The following is a 17,129-nucleotide window of genomic DNA, read 5'->3' on the forward strand; positions in this document are numbered from 1 at the left end:
GCTTACAAATTATTATTTATCATATAGTAGCAGGAACCTGGAGTTGGTAGAACCACGCCCACACATCAATGACCCTTTTTTCCAGGGCACAGGGTCCACAGAGCCTCCATCAAATTCTTAGCAGCACTTATGATCTTAAAAAGCTGGGGAACCACTGCTCCAGTTCAAGGTCCAGGGAGGGATCATGGTCTCCCCTAGAGGACACAGCCGGTCTGTGGCAACTCCAGACACTCAGGCCAGTTCTCTCTCCATCGTCCAAAGATGCCACAGGCCCAAGCATTCCTGGTGACAGTGACTCACGTGTTTGACACGATGACTTTAGTCCACATGATTTCCTCACTAGTAGGTGAATTTGACCTACTAAGCTGGGACCAGGGAACTTTGGGCTCCCTGCAACATGGAGCTGAAATGTAGTCCTGGTCCCTAACTCAATTCCTGTCTTGGTCAAATGTAAAAACTGCATTCTACAACCTTGCACATTTAGGGTAATTAATAGAGACAGCTCCCCGTGAACAGAAAAAACAAGGATAGGTCATGAGGAAAGCATGCTTTTGATCTGTGCCTTTGGTTTTCTGATGAGCTCAGAGAATTAATATTTGTAAGGTACTCTTAACAAGCTGAGGCAGAAGCACAAATTAGTGTGGTTATGCTAATTAAGTGAGAGGTTCTGTAGCTCCCGGACAGAATGATTAAAGAAAGTGAAAAAGGCTGACTGGGCTTTGGTCTCTGCAAAGAGCCCTGTGTCTTAGCTAGCTGCACTGAGAAACTTGCAAGGAGATTACATATATTCACTTTCATATAGCAGAAAAGTCCAGGAGAGCACAGGTTAAGGAAGACTGAGAACAATACATTAAGATTTCTGAATTTATCTGCACTGTACAAAATAATCAAGGGGGAAAAATAAAGGGTCTGTAATCACCCCCACTGCAGCGTGCAACGTGATTTGTAAGTTACTTGTGCACAAAGACCTTGAATGGCTTGTCGTATTTTAACTGTCACAAAACAAAAGCACCACACTGTGATCATTCCATCTTCAGTGCTGAACAGAGATGGTTTAATTAATCCCGTGAGTCACCCCTGCAAGGAGAAACTGAGGTGGTGTCTCCTGGGATGGAGCAAAAATACACCCGCCGGGATCCGCCCTGCTCTGGCTCTGAGATAAACTGCCGCCCACAGGGACAGGCCCCTTCCTTTTAGACAGACTTAAGAAAGAATACAATCAGGACTTTCCTCGATCTACCTACATGTGCTGGGGCCACATGTGTAGCTAAACTGAAATGCCACCCACTCTTCCTATAAATGATCTCTTTGGAGGTTCATTACTTAGCCATAAAAATCTGTTCCCTGGAATTCAGCTTTCTCAAATGTAAAAAAAAAAAAAAAAGACCCTGAAAGCAAATACCTCAATAGCCAGAGACCTCCCCTTCTTCTGTGAGTGCTGAGATCTGAATTTCACTTACCATATGACCACTTTTAAAGAAACGGTCATTTTAGAGCAGAAGGGGACATTCAGTAACAAAAGCTGATGTTTACTGAGCACGTCTGTGTCAAGACTGCTAATACGCTCTATGTGCAATATCTCATTTAATCCTCCCTCAGCACCATAAGGTAGGCACTGTGATGATTTTCTCTATTTTACAGATAAGAAACTGAGGCTTAGACGGGCAAAGAGACTTGCCCACGATCCCACAACCGTTCTGTGGGAGAGCTGGGATCCAAATGCACAGCTACAGGACTCAGAAGCCCATGCTCCCAGTCACTGCTCCATCTTCTCATTTCACAGAGAGGGAGAGTGAGGGCACAGAGGAGCACTGACCCAGAGCTTCAGTGTAGACTCAAGGGCCACGAGGCAGTTCCCCTAACCTCCAGCCAGGCTCACGCTGCCTCCAACACGGATGAGTGTCAAGAAAAATATGAAAGCCTAGATCAAAAGTCTCCTGCACAGAGCACAGGCAGTGGCGAAACTGTCAACTCCCTAAAAGCACAGAGGCCTCCACTCTCAGTAACCTCCACTGCCCTAACAGGCTGCTTGGCACTCAGTGAGCACTGAGCCAATGCCGCATGGATGGATGGATGGGTGGGTGGTGGAGGGGAAGTGGAGGAGTGGGTGGATGGGTTGATCTACAAGTAGACAGATGGGTGGGTGGTGGGTAGGTGGGTGGATGGAGCTATTTTAACTAAAGCCCACTTCCCACTATCCACATCCCACTCAATATTTTCAGCAAATGCACTTTTAAAGCCACATCTGTAACTGAGAAACCAGAAGCTCCTTCATCAATCTGTAGGCAGATGTGGAGTCACTGTAACAGTCCTGCAGAGAGACTGGAAAGCCCCAGGGGAATCCCAGAGCAGTTCCAAGCAAAGACAGTAACGGTGCCTCCCAGCCAGCCTCCCTGGGGCTCTGGAGTGGACCAGCAGTAGATCCAGACTCTCCTGTGGGCCAGAGGAACACACCCCGAGGAGGGGAGAAGCGATGAGTGAAACCCACGTTCCTCAACTGGCTCTACCTCTCACTCAACACACGACCTTAGCAAGTCACTTCCCTTCTTGCTGCCTCCCTTTCCTCACCTGTCAAATGAGCACAATCCAGCTATTTCTCTCTCTTCATAAGAACAGAACTCATTAATTCATGCACGTATCCGAAGGTAAAGCTCGTAGCACAGCGCCTGGCACACACGAAGCAGTCGACAATCTTTAGCTGTCATTCTCATCTGGGAAAAGTGCTATGTAACTCCAACAATTAATAATAACCAAACAAAAGAACGAAACCTAAAAGACAGAAAACCTCATGTCTTATATAAGTTTTATTGTGATGCTGAATAGTTAACTGCCATGCAACATTAGTGTCATTAAAAACCAATGAAACAACCCCAATACATCCAATGCCCCCCTTTATACTGCGGACTAGACTTACAAAGAATCAGCATTAAAAAGGGCTCTGAGATGGGTTTGTCCACTCCATCGGGTTACAACAGAGGCACCAGAGGCTCAGAAAGGTTAATCAATTTGCCTAAGGTCACCCAGCAAGAAGCAGGAATTCCTGGCCCCCTGTGAGCTGCAGCAGGACAGCCCGCAGGACCACATTCTTCTCAAGGGTCGCCTCTAACATTATCAAGTGGGCCTTTCAGTGCAGCAGCCGCCTCAGTGGCAGCGGGGTCCCTGGAAATGTGAAGGCTCATTTCTACCCAAGTCACGACAGCCAAGAGAACAATGTCATCACAGCCAATGAAAATATGGATAAATGGGAAGTAGTCAAATGGGTTTTAGTCCTAACTTGGCTCCAACTCAGTCTATGACCATGCACAAATCTCAACTATTTTGGACCTCAGGATCCCATGCATAAAAGAAGAGCTTTGTGCCTCAGTTTCCCCCTCTGTAGAATGAGAACCTCTTGTTGGATTAGATGAGATGACACGTGTAAAACACACAAAACAGAGGCTGGTACCAGCAGGTGGTAAGTGCTCAATGAATGTTAGCTGCTACTATTTTCTGTATTTATTATTGAGAGGAGGGGCTGAGAGAGCCAGTTTCGTGACCCAGGCACAATCTTCCATCTGTTTACTTACAACCAGTCCTTGAAGGAGGGAGGCACGCGTGACTATCCAGAACCAGTAAAGACAGCCATTGTTTCCAAGCAGAGGTTTGGTTTGTTTTTTTGTTTGCTTGTTTTGGGTCAATCAAGCGGCTATTCGGAGCCATCACATTCCACTGGACTTCGGCTGTCCTCTCCTCCTTCCATGTTCATGCCCTTCTTCTCCCAAAAACTGCAAGTGTCACCCTCCTGCTCAGGGAGACCACAGGCTGCCATTTTGACAGTACAGGGTGCGGCCGGGAGCCGTGTCTGTCAAGTCTGCACCAATGGCATAAATTTTTGAAAAGCTAGAAAGCAAACGCCTGAACTGCCCCCTTCTGTCCCCAGCCCTGGGAAGCACCTCCCACCATTCTGGGCTTGACAGCTCCATTCCTTCTGTGCTCTAAAAGCAGGGCAGAGTTTCCTGATCACAAAACTTAATTTGCAGTAAAACTGTGTGGTGCCAGCAAGCCTGCGACAAGCAAGGAGAAAGATCATCTTTAAGGGACTATTGGGACCGGAGGGTCTGAGCTGTTATGATAGTAACAGTATTTTAGGAAGAAGCAGACCAGACCGTAGGTCAGGACTACGGTTCAGAGACCTATCATCCGTCTTCCAAGCCACAGTCTGGAAGAAAAAAGGAGGGAGAAAGAGGAACTGTGACCATCAGACACTGGATTTCTATCCCTTTACGTAAATCTCCTCACTCCATCTTCACTCACAAAGGAGGAGGAACTGGCAAGAGAGACTGCCTACGCCCCTTGACAAAGAAGAAACAGGGAGCCAGAGAACCCCAACAGCCTACCTCTCCCAGGCCCTCAAAGAGAGAGTGTACTCAGTCCTTCCATTAAGAGGGAGTTGATGGTTCAGAGGCCGACTGAGAAAAATTCCAAGTAGAGACAGGGACTACAACCATGGAACTCGTCACGGGCAGCGGCCGAGCGGAGCCGGCACACGCCGTGGTTTGTAAGCGAAAGGCCCACGAGCACTGCCTCAGAGTGCTTTGTTCCTGGGCCCACAGAACCAGCACAGGCAGTGCCGACAGCAGCTCAGGACCGCGGGCTGCCCGACAGCTGCCCAGTGTCAGGGTCAGGGATGGCTCGGTCTCGTCATGTCCCAGAGCAATCTTGACACAGTGCTCTGGGAATCGGACTCAGCCTCCTCATCAATTTCAGAAAACTACACTAAAATACTGATCAATGACACAGTCAACACAGAACCCCCAAGTAACTACATACCCTGATCACAGTACTGGTCCTTCTAACTCACTAAGAAACATCCGAACTGGCAATTCAAGACCCCGAAGTGGCTCCATTTAAACATAATTTTGAGAGTTGGAATCAGAAACCTAGGTTCATTCTCTGAAACTATTAAGTAAATTCACGAGTAAGTAGTCACTGAGCACTGACTGTGTCTAGGTGCGGTGACAGCAACCCTGCAGGGGACCAGACGGGCCCAGGCACACCCCTTGTGGAGCGAACGGTCTATTTAAGACTACGTTTGTTGATTTTTAACTCGCAGAAAGGAAACTGGGGCTTTGGTTTCTGAATGAGCTAAACAACATCATTCTACCCAAAGTGTTTATCTGGGGCCTTTCCAGGGATTTACCATCTGCGAGTGGAAGGGAAGGCACGAGGAGCCCGAGGAAGCTGGTCTCAGTAGAGGAGGCTGGGTGCAGCCAGGAAGTGGGTTTCACACTGCATTCAGCGGAGGCGGCCCCAGGCGGAGCCTCAGGGCCACAACTGAGCAGGATGGACTCGCTGTGCCCAGAGTGGCTCCTGCTACCGGCTATCTAGGAGTCTTCTTATGTATAAAAGAGGACGAGCTGTTTGAAAACACAATGAAGCGGGGAAGCACCATTTTGGAGTCCCTCCCTTCCGGGGCACTAATGGAGAAAATGAGACTCAAAAAGGGGAAAGAATTGCCCAAGGTCACAACGCCAGGTCTCAGATTGATAGTCAAATGGTCTAAAACAAATGACCAGAAACTAAGATGACAGATCCCTTAATAATTCAAACTGTGGGTTTTGGTTTTTTAATCATAAAACAGCCTTCAGGGCAAGGTGGGTGCGAGTCAGAGGAACACCTGTCCCCCAGAAAGGGGCCAGGTCGGTCGGTCAGTCGCTGCCGTGTGGGTGCGGTGGGGACAGCGTTGCCAGGCCACTATGCTTTCCAGTGCGTCATCTTATTATGGCAACAGGCAACACACTCAGCCGGACCGAGGTGAGACCCAGCCCTGCGCTCCAGGCATTCTCCAATCCAGGCTAATTTGGGAAATGATTTTTCTGCAAGTTCATACATGACTCATCTTTACAGGCCTCCTATCAGGTCCATTGGCGACAAGGAATCCCATTCAAACAACCTCTGCCAACAGCTGCTCAGGAGACCAGGAAACATTTGGGGTTGCTGTGGCTGGTTTTTAAAAACACATTCAGCCTGCGTTCATGCTGTTTCTTATCTCCTTATTGCACTGCTAATGTTATTAGTATGATTAGCATCATATGCAGCCTAAGACTGCGTGGGGCCTACCTTAATTTCACTGAGATTGGCTTTTGTAAGATCAGAAAAGAAACTCAGAAACATGAACGAGAAGTCAGATAGAAAGCTGCTGTGTCTCCAGCACCAGGGGAGGCCCTCAGCAGTGCTCTGAAAGGTAGGCGGTTGGGGACCAGGGTGAGTTCCCTGCTTCGCTAAGGCTGTGACCCAGGGCAAGTCACCAAACTTCCCTGGGCCTCAGCTGCCCTCAGGTGCAAAATGGGGACAATTGGCCCTGCTCTAGCCCTCAGGGCTGTGGTGCGGATCAAGTGAAAGGAGGTGTCTATCAACGCCTTCTGAAAACACAGGAAACTGCAGACATGCTCAAGACTGTTCTCATGGTACCCCTGGACTGTGACCCGGGAAGGCCACACTCCTGCGGGCTCTGTGCCACCGCGAGGCGTCACAACGTTTGCCAACAAGGATGGAGTCGGAGCGTTGCATGAGCGAGCGAATGAATGACTACCAAGTGCCATAAAAATGTCCTATTTGTTGACTGGATACATTTTGACCACAAAGACTGCAAAGTGTGGATAAAAAGGAAGTGTAAAATTTGAGAGGAGTTCAAAATTTATCAAGACATGGTGACTGCTGATCTACAAGGACTTTTTCCTCGGCCAAAAATACGTGCAGCCTCCTGTGACAGTACTCGTCCTTTTCATCTATTCTGGGAAAACACATATGACAAAAAGTTACTACGAATGCAGTCAGTGTAAATTTTTCTTTTTAATTTATAATAAAAGCATCTTCACACATCTGAAGAACACAGCACCTGAGCCTGAGACCCCATACTCATCCTGTCCTCAGGTGGCGTACTCCGTGAGCCTACTGCCACTTCCCCAGCCCCAGTGGACAGCTCGAGGCCACAGGGAGCCTGGGGAGCTGGCCAGAGACTTCCGTAAATGATGAAACTCCGAGACAGACTGTGGGCTGCTGGGAACACAGAGTGGGGAAAGAGACTTTAAAAAACTGCGTAATTTACATCCTTATGACGTCTGTTTTGATTGCCCGGCCCAGTGGGAAGGTAACGCCCAGGAGGCAGGGTTCTTTGCTACATGTAGCCCAGGGACTAGAACTCCTCAGGTGCTTAGGAGATGCAGGATAAACCATGCGAGGAATGAACTGAGTGAATGAAAGAAGGAACGAGCAGCTGGGACTCTGATGTCAGTAAAACTGAAGCCACTTTCTTCCCTCCCCTCCTGCTGTGCCCGGCCAACTCGCCTCATCCTCCACATCTCACCTTGAACCTCAGTCCCTCACCGAGAAATTTCCTGACACCCCTGCCCCTTAAGTCTGCCCACCCAATGCCTGTGCTGGGGTGTGATGACTGCCAAGTTCACCACAGGCTCCCCAGAGCCTCATGCAGCACCTGACACGGCGGGTGCTCGATCAGTGCTGGACACAGGAATCGGGGAACGAATCAATGGAGGAATGGGGCAAAGATTTCAAAGTCCAGAGGAAAAGCAAACGCACGTGAACGGTTTCTCCAAGGAAGGGGATGCAAACTCAATGTCAACAGTCCCAGCCGGGAAACAGGAACCAGTGATGTTGTGGCTGGCAGCGGGAGCGGTGCCTCCCGCCCCTCCACCCTTCCCCCCTCAACCCCCTGCCCAGCTGCCTTGTAGGAACAAGGGCGTAGAGTTACCAGAACTTCTCCGTTTTCAAGAGAACCAGAAACCTGAGATTTGTGAGTGATTTCCTGATTTCTAAATATTGACCATCAATTCTTTCTTCTTCAAGAAAATGTATGGACCAAACACGACCCATCTATGGCCCACCGTCACAGTCTGTCACCTCTGCTCACAGGCAAGAGCGTTTAAGCTCCAGAAAAGTTAGGACATCGACCCTCCCCCCACCCGACGTGTTTGCTGGAATGAGCCGGAGCAAAGCCAAACCCAGCAGAACTGCGCGCACAACCAGAACCGTGTTGCCTGCTCCCTAAAGTGGCCTCTGAGCAGCTGCACACATCTCCTGCCAGTGTAGGTGTTCCAGAACAAGCCCCTCGGAGCTCCCAAGGAAGAGCCTATGCTCCTTGCCATGCCTGCCCACAAGCTCACCCAGGGGAGCTCCCTAATCCACCTAGCTCCACTCTGCTCTCCGCCTCCTCATTATCTCTGGAAGACACCAAGGAGTCTACAGAAGCCTGCCGGTCCACCCGAGCCTCTTCCTGGCCCTCCAAGTTCAATCCTCCTCCAAGCTAACGGGACAGCCCCCGACCAGGTGGCAGGTCGACCCTCCGCCACCCTTTGGAACTCACGCTGCCTTGGTCTCCCTCGGGCCCCAGAGCAGAGACCCCTGGGGACAGCCCGACCTGAGGCTTGCCTTTCTGTGTCCCCTATGAAAGGGCAGGCTCTCAGAGGAGGGCAGCATGTATGCAGGTGCAGGCGCCCCCACAGCCAGGCACTGCTGAATGAATAAGTAAAGGTCCTAAAGAGCAACAGGACAGACTCAAAAGATCTCCCCAGTAGGCTGCCACTACTCCCCAAAGAGGTATCAGGACGGAAGAATGGGCAAGAATCTCGAGGCTGTGAGGGACATATAAAGGAGTTTTCTTTTACGCTCAAAAAACCTAGGATTCCTTAAACCCTGAAAAATGAAAGAGCTGGTCCTATTCTCAGAGAGAAGAGATTATGAACACATGTAAGCAACACTTCTGCTGCTTCCAGTTCACAGAAAACAGCAAAACCCACTAACAATGACTGTTTACTGGCTGTCGGGCTCTCTAATCTACCAGAGACTGTTCACTTGCTAAGGGAGTCGCCGCTTCACGTAAGGACCTTTCCTTTGAACGAAACACTCACTGGTGACTTAACAGCAGATCCACTTAGAAAACTCCATCAGAAACCTAGGAGAAAATCTCACCGAAATGCAAAGTGAAGGCCACTCATAGCGACCAGCAGAAACCACCAGGAGGTGTACCCTTCACTCCAGGAGTGTCCCGATCTCCCTTGACAGTCGTGCGTGAGTCACATCAAGAGACCTTGTCCCAGGAGCATGCGCCTCTTGCCAGCTGCCCATGAGGGGCCAACCCCGGTTTGGCCAACCTCAGAACTTTCTTGCTCAGCTGCCTCTCCCCAAATGCACCTTCTTCCGGAGCTTTCCACAGCCCCTGGTCAACCCCTTTCACTCTGCCCTCCTTCCCCCATCTCCACCTCCACCCAGGGTACCCTTACTTCAGGGCCAAGCACAAATGCTGTCCCCTCTGGGGCCTTCCCCATTCCCCTGGCTGACGGGCCACCCCCCTCCCCCGGCCACCTGCGCCCACGGGCCCTGACTCCTGTCACAGCACAGTTCCTGCCGCCTGGCAGCCCAGGTGTTTCACTAGGTCTGGCTCTCCTACCCTCAGACAAGGTTCTCTGAAGGGAGGCACTTACTGCTTTTGGCATCTCCTACAGCCCCTAGCAGAGGAGGTGCCAGAGAAGGCCCATGGATAACCCAGGCTGAGATGATGGGCCTTAGGCCTCCTTTCTCTGGTAATAAGAACGCACATGTAGATTCACCCCATTCAGAGATGCCCGAGCCCAGGAAAGCAGCTCGTGGGATAGCAGGTGCTTTTCATTTGGCTCTCTTTACTCTTGCATGATCTTCAAGTTTTTGATGATGAACATATCCTTATAATCAAAGAAAACCCTGTTAACCTTATTTTAAAAATAAATTATCCAAGTTTTCCAACAGTACCATTCTGAGATACTATGCCAGGAGTTCCTGAGAAATGCTGCCGAGATTAAACCAAGATATTTCTGGAACGGCACATGTGCAGGGAAGCAACTCGTGCACTGGGCAAGGCCCTCGGGCTGAAGAACAGTGAAAAAAATACGCATGAAGCAGCAGCCGAAACCAACGGCCCTGGCCCTGCGGAAGGCACCCAGGCTTCCGTCAGAGCCAGGCATCAATGCCCGGCCCGCTGCCCTCCTGCTGGGTGGCCCCCAGGAACTCATCCAATCGCCCTGAGCCTGTAAAACCAGGACCACACTCTCTCTCAGAGAATCTCTGCAAGGATTTACTAAGCAAGATGCTTAAGGCGCTGAGCACAGAGCCAGAGATATAGGTAACCCTCAATAAAGGCTTCAAAAATGTCCTTCCTGTGCTTAAACCACAGCCTGCAAATTACACCGTCTTCCGAGTCCACTCCCCAGGGGCATCTCAGGAAAGTATCCCGGTTCAACCAGGGAAACAGGAGCAACTTCCAAAATCAACGCAACTGACCCCCTTCAGAGACCCCTAAAAGCGTGCCTTGCACAACTCAGCTGCCAAGCTCACCTGGCCCCCAGGTTAAGACAACCCGCGGCGTTCCCAGGACAGGAGCCCCGGGCTGCCCACCCCCCTCGCCGTGCACCCAACGACTCGCCCTGCAAGGCGTCGCCGGCTAATGAAGCCCTGGCCCCACGAGCACGGCCGTCATCGAATCTTTGGAGACTATTCCCAGCACCGTGCGCAAGACCCGGGTACCCGGGAGGCAGCTCTCGGAGATTTCTAGGAACACACAAAGAGCCGGGGCTGCGTCAAGGTTCACCCTCTACCCCCAACCCGCCCTGCTCCCAGGGCTCAGCCTGATTCCGGAGGAAAACTCGCCCGAGCCTGCAAACGCCCAGCACAGCCCGCCCGCTTCCTTTGAAGCCAGCGACCCGGGGACTTCTGGTTAAATTTAAACTCAGGCTCCAAGCGATGACACATTTTATGGCTCCGCTCTACTCCCCGTCTGAAAGGCAGCCGCCCGGCCGGCTCGACACGCGGCCCGGGGGCGCCGTCCCCTCCCGGGTCCGCGCCGGGGGGCTCCGAGGGCCCGGGCCCCGCGCCCCGGCTGCCCGCCCGCCGGCCTGGCCCGCGGTGGCCGCGCGCCCCGGAGACGCGGGCAGGCGGCCTCGGCGCGCCCGGAGCGGAGCGGAACGGCGCCCGCAGGCCCGGGCGGCAGTGCCGCGCTGCCCCCGCGCCCCGCGCCCGCAGCCCGCGCCCACCTGCTTTCTCGATCTTGCCGGACATTTCCGGGCTGCGCCGGAGGCCGAGGCCGCCGCTCATCGGGCCCGGCCCGGCCGCCGCGGGGCCCTCAGGCCGGCGGCCGCCGCTCGCCTCGGCCCTGGCTCGCCGCGCCTCACACCCGCGCCGGCATGGCGGGCTCGCGGGCCGCGGCCTGTGCGCTCGGCCGCCGCCGCTGCTCCGCCTCCTCCGCTCCCGCCGCTCCCGCCGCCGCCGCTTCCCGGGCCCGCGAGCCGGCCGCAGCGCCCCGCCGCCGCCGCCGCCGCCCGCCGGCCTCGGCCAGAGCGCCCCCTGCCGCCCGCCGCCCGCCGCCGCGCGCCCAGCGCCCCCTGCCGGCCCGGAGCCGGCCGCAGCCGCCCGTCCCCGACGCAGCGCCCCCTGCCGGCCGGAGTCTCCGCGCCGGGGCCAGGCCGACCCCGCCAGCACCCCCGCCCGCGCGGAGCCTCCGCGCCCGGCTCCGCGCCCTCCGCAGGCCGGAGCGTCCCCACCAGGGCCTGGCATGGATCCCAACCAGGACTCAGCAGCCCTTGCCCACTGGGCCTGACCTTTCTGCCCAAGACGCAGCACCCCCTGCAGGCCTGCAGTCTCCATACCAGGGCCTGGGACCCACCCCGACCCGGGTCGCAGCATCCTCTGTCCTGGAGCCAGGGCCTCCAGGCCTAAGTCTGTCCCCAACCAGGACTTGGCACCCCCTGCTGGCTGGAAGCCTCTCCTGACCCTCCCACCTGAGACACAGCACCCCCTGCTGGCCTGTAGTCTCCACGCCAGGGCTTGGGACTGACACCCCCAACCCAGGGCTCAGTGCCCTTCCCCTGTCCAGAGCACCCCCTCACTCAGAACACAGCCACCCTCCCAAACTCTAGCCTCCATGCCAAGGCCTGTGACTGACCCTACCCAGATCCAGAGCCCCCTACTGGCCCATAGGCCGTGCCAAGGCATAGGACCAAAACCCTGTCCCACCAGCTGGGCTCAGCAGCCCCTGCTGGCAGAGTCACCTGGCCAGGCCTGGGCCTGACCCCGCAGGAGACTTAGTGCTCCCTGCCATCCCAGAGGCTCCAGGCCTGGGACTGACCTGACCAGGGGTTCAGCCTGGTCTGACCCCCACCCCCACAGGAGACTCAGTACCCCCTGAGGGCAGGATCCACCTGGGCAGGTCTGGGCCTGAACTTACCCAGGGCTCAGCATCCCCAGAGGCCCAGAGTCTCCACACCACAGCCTGGGTCCAACCCATTAGGACGCAATGACCCCTGCATGCCCTGCTCATTCGACCCCAAATGGGGACCAATACATCCTCCAGCCTGGAGCTCAGCTGTGGGCCTTTCCTAGCATGGAGATGAGCTCAGCAAAAGTCATTGATTTAGGAATCAAAGATCCTAGTGAGGCTAGGCACTGTGTTTGGTGCCGTGGGTCCTACAAAAATGCACATGATTGATTCTTCCCTCCAAAGAGCTGGTAACTTGGGGGGTCAAAGTTAAATCATAAAATGCAAGTATAAATAACAACAAATTTTAGTAACCCAAGAGGTGCTCACATGTGAGAATATCTCCCTCTTCCTGCTCACTGTTCTTGGCGTCAGATGAAATACAAAGAAGTAACACAAAACCAACTCAGCTAGTTTTCCCTCCTGTTTCCCTCAAAACAGGTAAATTAAATCATCTGGTGACGGGGACAGGATTTGGGAGAGGGGCAGGGACAAGGGAAGTGCGGTTGATGTGGTGAGAGATTCCAATCCGCGTCTCCCTGCACACTCTGGTGGGTTCACTGATTCTGTAACTGAGAGCTGGCTGCAAATGGCAGCCAACTTGCCAGAGTCGCCAGTTCCAGCCTTCTCGGGGTCAAAGGCAAAGCTGAAGAGTGACAAATTCATTTCTCTTTCAGGCTGATGAATGGCTACTGTCAGCCACAGTGGCACTGCTCAGCTCTCTTGGCAGCTGCATCGTCTGGCAAAACTGGTCCTGGGCCCCAGACCCACCACCCAACACCCCCAAAGCTGCCCCCCATCCTTCTGGGCTTCTGAGCTAAGAAGGGCCAGTATTTTAGGTGCAAAATCCTAGGTGCAAAGTAGAAAATTAGACTGAATGAATAGTAGGCCCAGTCAGGGGTTTGTGAGAGTAAAACCAATATATTTAATAAATCATGACATATCAAATGACAAGGCATTTTCTAACAATGAAGTGCTTTACAAATGGACACTTCTGTAAATAAGGGTCATGGAGCTTATTTAATGAAGGGTATTCATCAAAGGTGTTTACAGATATGACAGAACACACACAAGGTAGTGAAGCGGACAGGTTCCTAAAGCTTTGTGCTTCCCACCTTGGGGCCTTCTCTCATGCTGCTCATTCTGTCTAGAATATTCTCTCTCCTATTCTCCACCTGGCTGATTGCTAGTCATCTTTTGAGTTTCGATTTAACTGTCACTTCTTCAGAGAATCCTTCCCTGACGCCCCCAAGGGGACCAGCTCCCTAGGCTGGTCAGGATTCACAATTCTGCTGTCAGAAGCCCAGCTCAGCTGGGTTAGGGCAAAAAGGGAATGTGTTGGACATCATAATTAGAAAAACCAGGGATACAGCCTGGACCAACACAGCAACCTCTAGGCTCTGAAAGAATGACATCGCTCCCCTGGGTTGGCTCTGTTCTCAGGCGATCTCTCTTACACAGTGGCAGAGCTGGGCACCAGCAGATGCTCATTAGCTCAGTTTGAGTCACTTGCCTGTCCTTGAGCCAATGACTGCAAAGAAGGGAGTAGAATACATAAATTGGCTAGGCCTTGGAATTGTGCCAATTGTGAGAAAGCTCCAGAGTGGATGCCACAGAACCAGCAACTGGGAGTGCGAAAGGGTGGATGCTCAAAGCAAGATTGGGGAAGGGATGCTGATGAGGCAAAATCCACAGACATCCATCTCAGCATCTCAGACGGTTGAGAGCCTTGCAGCATCCTATATTTCTCCATAGGACACCCCTCCATTTAGTTCTTTCATCTCTTGTGTCTGTTTAATCTCTGTCCCCTTCAGGACACTGAGCTCCATGCAGGCGGGACTTTTTGTCATTTGTACCCATGGGATTTTAATTTATAGAGGTGACTGAATGGTGACAAGGAGAGGCCAATGCCACTGAAAGAAGAATTTATGACTTACATCTTCTGAGAGGAGGTGGGGCACCATACCATGCAGGGCCACATAGGGAGCACCACGGTGGTCAGGAGGCAGAAGCAGGAGTGACGGGAAAGCTCAGGCCAGAGCCTGTATTGGGGTTTCTTTGGGAAAGGCAAGGTAGGGCAGAATCAACAGTTTAGGACTGACTAGTGGAAATAACTCCGGTGGGCTACAGGAAATAGAGGTTGTCCCTAGTTGCCTGGCCCTGGGATGATTTAGGGTAGGGAAATATTGGCTTGGTGTGTGAGTTATTAAGGAGGTGGCTGGGGCTGTAGACTCAGGATTGATTGGCTTGCATATGAAAGAATTGACTAGCCCTAGGAGGCCATCTTTCTCAGACCAGCAAGATTTTTAAGATTTTAAAACACCATACGATGCAGAAAATGAAAACCATTAGTACGGGGACCATGTCTGGCTCATGTACTATGGCACCAACTCCAGCACAGGGAAGGAGCTCAGTCAGTACTTGCAGGGGTGCTGCAGGGCCTTCTCCCAACATTCCGGGGAAGGGTGAACCAGAGGACCACTCCCCAGCTCTCCAGACTCCACCGTGGAAGGGACAGCGAGGTGGCCAGGAGGCTGCTCAGAGAGCCTATGTGAGACGGGGCCCTTTCCCAAAGAGTCACATCCTCTTCTGGGCATTTGCAGACAGCATCCAGCTACTGGGACAACAGGAACTCAGTGAGACTAGGGAAAAAACAGCCACAGTGGGGCTGGTGGCCACGGGGCTCACCACAGCCTAGATTGTAGGGGATCAGTCCACAGGGACCTGCCTGAGTTCCTGACTACAGCGTCAGTCCCTGAGGACAGAGATTATTGCGTCACTAACTATATCTTTCTTGCAGATCAGAAGAGGAGGTGGAGTCCAGGAATAATAGTAATAATGGTAATGAGGGCTGCCCGTGGCTGGCGTGTGCTCAGCCACTGCTACAACCCTCATAGTAACTCCAGGAGGGGGGTGCGAGGGTCTAGCTCAAGAGGTGTTTGTTTGGTCATGTGTTACAGATACCAATTTCATAATGGCTTGTCACAAAGAGGAATTTATTGAAAAGCACAGAGGTGTCTCATGGGTAGACCCGAAGGGCAGAACCTCACCAGGGCCTGAACTGCACGGGCAGTCGCTTATTCACTCACCCCAGGCCCCTTCCTCTCCCACCTCAGCCAACAGACCAGACTCAGGAAGGATGCTCGTTCCCAAACCCAAGTTCCAGGAGAGATGATCTGATTGGCCCAGCTCCAGTCAGGGGTCCACCACGGTCCAATCAGGACTGGCCAGGTGGGTACACAGTACAAACACAGCTGCTAGGATGTAGCCTTGTGGGTTCTCAGCCAGGCAGGGCAGACAGTTGCATGTTCTACAGTGAATATTAACCCCCTTTGGCTGAGTGGGTAACACAAAGACACATTTCCAGTAAGTGGGCAGCCTACTCCAGGCTCATTTTTTAACCACGTGCAACAACTTCTCTAACCCAAACTTACCTTTATGTATCCCACAGTATTTTGCATGTATGCTTGATCTTCATTCAGTTCAATTCAGTTCAGTTCAACTCAACTCACATAGATTGTATGTCCTCAGTGTACTGGGCCTCAGGAGGAAAGCAAAGATGCACAAAACCTGGGTCTCGGTCTCCGCGAGCTTCAAGGGAGTTAGAGAGTGGAAATCTCAGGTCCCAACCAATTCTTCTACAAGACGGGCCATGATGAACATTCCGGCAGGGGGTGCCCCCCATGCTGTCTGGGTGTGCGGGTATTCATTTTAATGTGGAGCAGCAGGAAAATCCAAATAGAGGAGAAGAATTTGTTTTTGTGATTTTAAATAACATTAGTGATGTTGTTTTCATTGAGATCTTGCCTATTTTTCATTCTTGCAAGCACAAGCTCCCTGCATTCCCCCACGCTCCCAGATGGCTTAATGCTGATCTGGTGCCAGTGCTCAGGAAACTGGGCAGATATCCGCAGAGATCCTCAAAGAGGCGGGGACAGACATCTGGGTCATCACTCCATGACCTAACTGTGGCGTCTCCCAGACTGATCCCAGCAGAGTGGGCAGCAGATCAATGCGCGGTACCTTTGGCCTTTTCTCTCACCAGTGGGGATTCGGGCCAGCTAACAGACTTCTTGCTCTGGGTGCTCAAAAGCTGGTAAGAAACAGATGTATTTTCAATGACGCATAAGGTAACCACAGCCTCGAGGATCCAGTTAAAATGGGATGGTTGAGCCCACAGCCGAAGCCTGCCAGTGCGAGAGAGCTGGGTGCTGTCGTTTCCTCAAACAATTTGGTAAACGTTACACACGGCCAGTTGAATGAGGAAATCACGCAGGAAGTGTGGCAAACTGGCAGGCAGCACAGGCACACACACACACCTCCTCTGCCCCCTAGCGAACAGTTAGAATTCTAACTCCATCTGCTCAGCCATTTTAAAAAAGGCAACGTACTATCATTTTACAAATCTTTAAGTGTTAATCATAGAAAATATGTGCCATCACTTAAAAAAAAAACATAGAGATATATAAAATAAAAGTGAAAGTCTCCCTTTCACTCATGAGAGGTAGTAGCTTAATGTGTATCCCTCCAGACTTCTCCCTATTAAAGATATATCCATGCACACATTTACGGTTTTTATATGAATGGCTTTAAGTGGTACATATTAGTTTGCATGACAGAGGCTGGCTAAGTGCTCCCCAAGCCCGTTGGCTGGGCACACGCTAGACAACATCTCCCAGCCTCACCTTGCAGTTAGCTGTGAACATAAGTCCAAGTTCTGGACAATGGAGTGTGGTTGGAATAATGATTGCCACTTCCGTGCCCTGCCTGTAAATATCTCCCACACTTGGTTCTCTACTCTCTCTCTTCTCTTTCTGCTGGGATGGTGTGTTGAAGTTGGAAGGAATCT

At 52.2% G+C, this 17,129-nt stretch overlaps 1 protein-coding gene across 19 annotated transcripts in view; it reads right to left on the bottom strand.

Annotated features, from left to right (window-relative positions):
- Nucleotides 1–16,561, bottom strand: part of RAPGEF1 (Rap guanine nucleotide exchange factor 1) — a 142,039-nt gene extending 125,478 nt beyond the window's left edge. For 5 of the 19 annotated variants that reach the window (XM_023629180.2, XM_070251960.1, XM_070251958.1 and 2 more), the window contains exon 1: nucleotides 11,061–11,270. In XM_023629180.2, coding sequence (XP_023484948.1) covers nucleotides 11,061–11,121 — 61 coding nt within the window. In that variant the 5' untranslated portion in view covers nucleotides 11,122–11,270. Of the gene's footprint in view, nucleotides 1–8,967; nucleotides 9,191–11,060; nucleotides 11,335–11,624; nucleotides 11,686–15,714 lie in introns of those variants that run through there. The other 14 variants (XM_070251969.1, XM_070251961.1, XM_070251957.1 and 11 more) reach the window with 11 other exon arrangements.
- Nucleotides 16,562–17,129: the final 568 nt, after the last annotated feature.

Source organism: Equus caballus, chromosome 25 (genome assembly GCF_041296265.1).
Source record: "Equus caballus isolate H_3958 breed thoroughbred chromosome 25, TB-T2T, whole genome shotgun sequence".
NCBI lineage: Eukaryota > Metazoa > Chordata > Mammalia > Perissodactyla > Equidae > Equus > Equus caballus.